Consider the following 3,975-nt stretch of genomic DNA (forward strand, 5'->3'; position numbering starts at 1 on the left):
TGGTTGAGGATCTGCCAATATCAACAGCAACCCTAGAGCAATTAGGGTTAAGTGCCTTGCTCAAGGGCCCATCGAGAGATTTTTCACCTTGTTGGCTCTGTGATTCAAACTAGCAACCTTTCAGTTACTGGCCCAACTCTCTAACCTCTAGGCTAACTGCCACCGAACAGACAGCTCAGCCCATTAGAACTAGTTCCCCTACTGGTGCTATGCTGTGCCAGTATTTGTTTTTATTTCTAGGGCATGAAACATGTGGCATGATGTAAAAGTCTCTAGACACAGTGAAGTACTACACATTTTTTCAAACCTCTGCCTGAAATATTAGTTTGATAAATGATCTCAATGAAAATATGTTTAAAGACAGGTTCAAGCTCACGCTTTGCTGTGCTTAGATCACATCAGTATAGTGTGCTCCAGCCAAGGCTCTATTCAATCAAAACCTGTATCCAGATACTAAAGCAATAGAGTGTAGGAGGAATGTTGTTTTTCCCTATCGTTCAGATCTGTATACCGGTTTTGATTGAATAGGGTCTAGTGTTTGGTCCAGTGCTGTAAACCAAGAGCAAGACATTCATCGCAGAGCTGCAGTCCTCTGGGCATCCTTATCACTGAAATAACAGAATGATGTTGAAATCCTATACTCTCTGATGAAACTAATGTGAAAGTTCACATGTGCAGAATGAATAAACCATTAACACACCATAACAATTAGTCATGAATTTCCTGAAAGACAGAACTTTGTGTGTTACTTCAAAAAGGACCAAAGACAAAGAGAATACACATACCCTTATTTCTTGAGGAAATTCAACAAAAAGATCAACAAGGAGATTCATTTCATAGAACATATTTCTTTAATACAGTAGTTAGTTACACGGATGTCCAAAAATAAAACACATATGCATAATAATAAAACATTCATGAAGTTCCCTTTCCCCCCAGGCCCCAAGAGTGCACTGTAAAGCCCCAACCCCACCTGCTTCCCCGACAACATTTGTCTGCTGCCATCTGCCTGTCTGCCCCCCCCCACCCCCGTCTCCTCCTCAAAGTATGTAATTAAGCTGCAACACCTTTACTCCTCTTACATCGCCTCCCCCCCTCCGCCCAGTCTCCTACCTTCACAAACAACAAGCTTAAGAAGAAATGGTCTCTTTGCAAACAAACTTTCCCCTCTTTTACATTTCATTCATTTAACAAGTGCTTGTAATAAAACAAAAATATCAACACATCTGAAACAGCAAAAGTATGAAAATACTGTACAAATTTGTGATTTACCCAGTGTAAACAGGTTTGCATGTGTTATACGTACCAACAACACAAATAAATCCTATATGACTGTCTGCCTCTTTGTTCAGGATTCTGGTCCCTCGTAGAGTAAAGAATAACATTTGAAAAGGTGAACAGGAAAAATATTCTGTCTGAAAAGTATATTTACCTCTGTCGCTTTCTGAAAGTTTGTGGAAGAAAAAGAAGAAGCTATACGGAGATCAGCCAGCTGGCCCCAGCTTCAGGGTCCAGTACAGGGGTAAGAGGGAACCTCTGTATAGTTGAGGACTCCCTGGGCTTCTCCCCTACCCACTGAAGCACCCGTTGGGTTGGAAATGGGTGAGAAATGCACATATACACAAGAATGAAAACATATATGCAAACCCATGTTCAGGAAAACAAAGTAAATTAATCTGATATGGTTCATTGTCTCTTTTACGCCTTCAAAGCATTTAATTACGGACACCAAAAGTCTGTGCGTTTACCAGTCATTGTTCCTGTGATGGCAGCAGGGATCCAGCCAGCGGTCCCACTCCACCTAGCCCTCCCCTCTCTTTACACTTTGGTGGCCAGAGACTGTACCTCTGACTTCTGTGTCTGGGCGCTGAGCGTGGAGGACATGGAGCTCATCTGGCCATGCATGGCCTTCTTCAGGTTGAGCAGGCACAGGCACTGGGAGCGGAAGCGCAGGTCGAAGAAGGCGTACAGGAAGGGGTTGAGGCAGCTGTTGACATAAGCCAGGCAGGTAGCATAAGGGTGTGCCACCAGGAGGAAGCGCTCAAATCCACAGGAGCTGGGAGCCAGGTTCAGGTAGGAGAGGGCATCCATGCTCTTCAGCAAGTGGAATGGGGTCCAGCAGATGGCAAACACAACCACCAGGGTGGTGATGATCTTCAGCAGACGCCGCTTTTTCTGGTCCTCCTTACGCAGGTTGTTAAAGTGGCGCGTGACGGTGCAGCCGATGAAGCAGTAGAAGATGGTCATGGCCAGGAAAGGCAGGAGGAAGCCCAGGGCGGAGGAGGACAGGCTGAGCCCTGCAATCCACAGGGACTCATGTCTCTCATTCAGGGTCACCAGGCTGAAGTCCATGGCACAGGTGGTGCGGTTGCTGTTGATGTCGTCCATTGTGGTGCGGAACAGCAGAGTGGGCACGGCCAGCAGGCCTGAGAGGAGCCAGATGGCCCCTAGGGAGGCCAGCATGGTGCCCCGCGACCGCAGCCGGCTGCTGGACAGAGAGTGGACGATAGCCAGGTAACGGTCAAAGCTCAGGCAGGTGAGGCAGAAGACACTGGCGTACATGTTGACCAGCACCACATAGCTGCTGATCTTACACAGGGCCACACCAAAGGGCCAGTGGTAGCCCAGTGCTGTGTACACCGCCCAGAGGGGCAGAGTGATCACAAAGGTGAGGTCAGCCAGGGCCAGGTTGCCTATGTAGACATCTGCTGCTCGGCGCTTGGATTTGGACCTCCAGACGGTGAAGATGACCACTCCATTCCCAGACAGGCCCAGGATGAAGATGAGCATGTAGAGAACAGGGATGAGGGAGTAGGACGGCTCCCACTCAGAGTAGTCACAGATAGTTTCATTGAAACCATAATCATAATCATAGGTATCTCTATACTCCACAGCGGGATCCATGCTGAAGTCAATTTTTTGTTTGGAAATAGAAAATCAATTCTAATTCTAATAATCCTTTAGAGTGGAAAAAAAGTTTCTGTGCAGTCCAGAACTGGTTCAGTAAAATTCAAATAAACCAATTGTCAAAGCTGAAAACGAGAGAAAAATTAATGTTACAGGAATGGTGAGTCCCTATCAGTCGTTGGAGAAGAACACAGGCAGTATGAGTGAGTGGGGCAATGCTGCGTGGCTTTTTAAATTCAGTGCTCCACACCCCTTGTTCCCTCCCCCCAGGACGAATCCCCCTCCCCCGTTAAACACTTAGCCCGGCACCTCCCTCCTCTCACCTCTCTCTAGCACAGCACACACCAGGATTCATCCAGTTGCGATGACGCCCTGTCAAACTTTATTCATATAATTTGAAAATGGAAAGAAAAGCGAAAATATAAGGTTAAATTGTCTCCCTAAAAAGGTCTCTGTTTTGAAATATTTTTGAAAACGTTATTGTTTAGAATTTACATCAATGTAAGTTATGTTTATTAAAATTAATAACCTTTCAATTTCAAAATAGTGCAGAAAAATCACAAAATAATTAAACATCAAGTTTGTGAGACGATAGACAGTAAGCTCATAGAAAATAGTGCTACTACCAATGCAAATGTTTTTTTAAGATATTGTAAAAGAACAACATGTTTGGTGCACCATGCTGCCTCTGCAATGATTTCAACAGACCAATCAATTCAACACACGGTTTCAATGATTTTCAATTGATTTTAAGAACTATTGCTCAATCTTTAGGGTTCATGGCATGTCTGGACAGGCAAGTTTTCTAATTCACGACTGAACTACTAAATTACAATGTGAATGCCACAATGATAGAAGTAAGTGCTTGGAGATTTCCTAACCTGATGGTTTTGCCCTTTAAATTTGGCTATTAACATGCTCTAATTAAAATGTAATAAAGTGTAACAATAGCAATAGGATAATTAAAATATTACAATAATAAGGAAAACTATTCAGCTGCCAATGCAACATTGTTGCATGCAGAACTTCTGTGTGTCTGGATTAAAACGTAAAATGGAAATTAGATTG

The 3,975-nt window shown here is 44.1% G+C and overlaps 1 protein-coding gene across 1 annotated transcript; it reads right to left on the reverse strand.

The window, feature by feature from the left end:
• Positions 1-1,034: 1,034 nt before the first annotated feature.
• LOC121550312 (apelin receptor A) lies at positions 1,035-3,095 on the reverse strand. The gene has a single exon (XM_041862529.2). The coding sequence runs from the start codon at positions 2,902-2,904 to the stop codon at positions 1,819-1,821; it is 1,086 nt and encodes a 361-aa protein (XP_041718463.1). The 5' UTR covers positions 2,905-3,095; the 3' UTR covers positions 1,035-1,818.
• Between the last annotated feature and the right edge of the window lie 880 nt (positions 3,096-3,975).

Source organism: Coregonus clupeaformis, chromosome 18, assembly GCF_020615455.1.
Source record: "Coregonus clupeaformis isolate EN_2021a chromosome 18, ASM2061545v1, whole genome shotgun sequence".
Classification (NCBI taxonomy): Eukaryota; Metazoa; Chordata; class Actinopteri; order Salmoniformes; family Salmonidae; genus Coregonus; species Coregonus clupeaformis.

What these genes read in the sequence shown, in the direction of transcription:
- LOC121550312 (XM_041862529.2), bottom strand. Translation starts at nt 2,904, where the DNA reads ATGGATCCCGCTGTGGAGTATAGAGATACCTATGATTATGATTATGGT.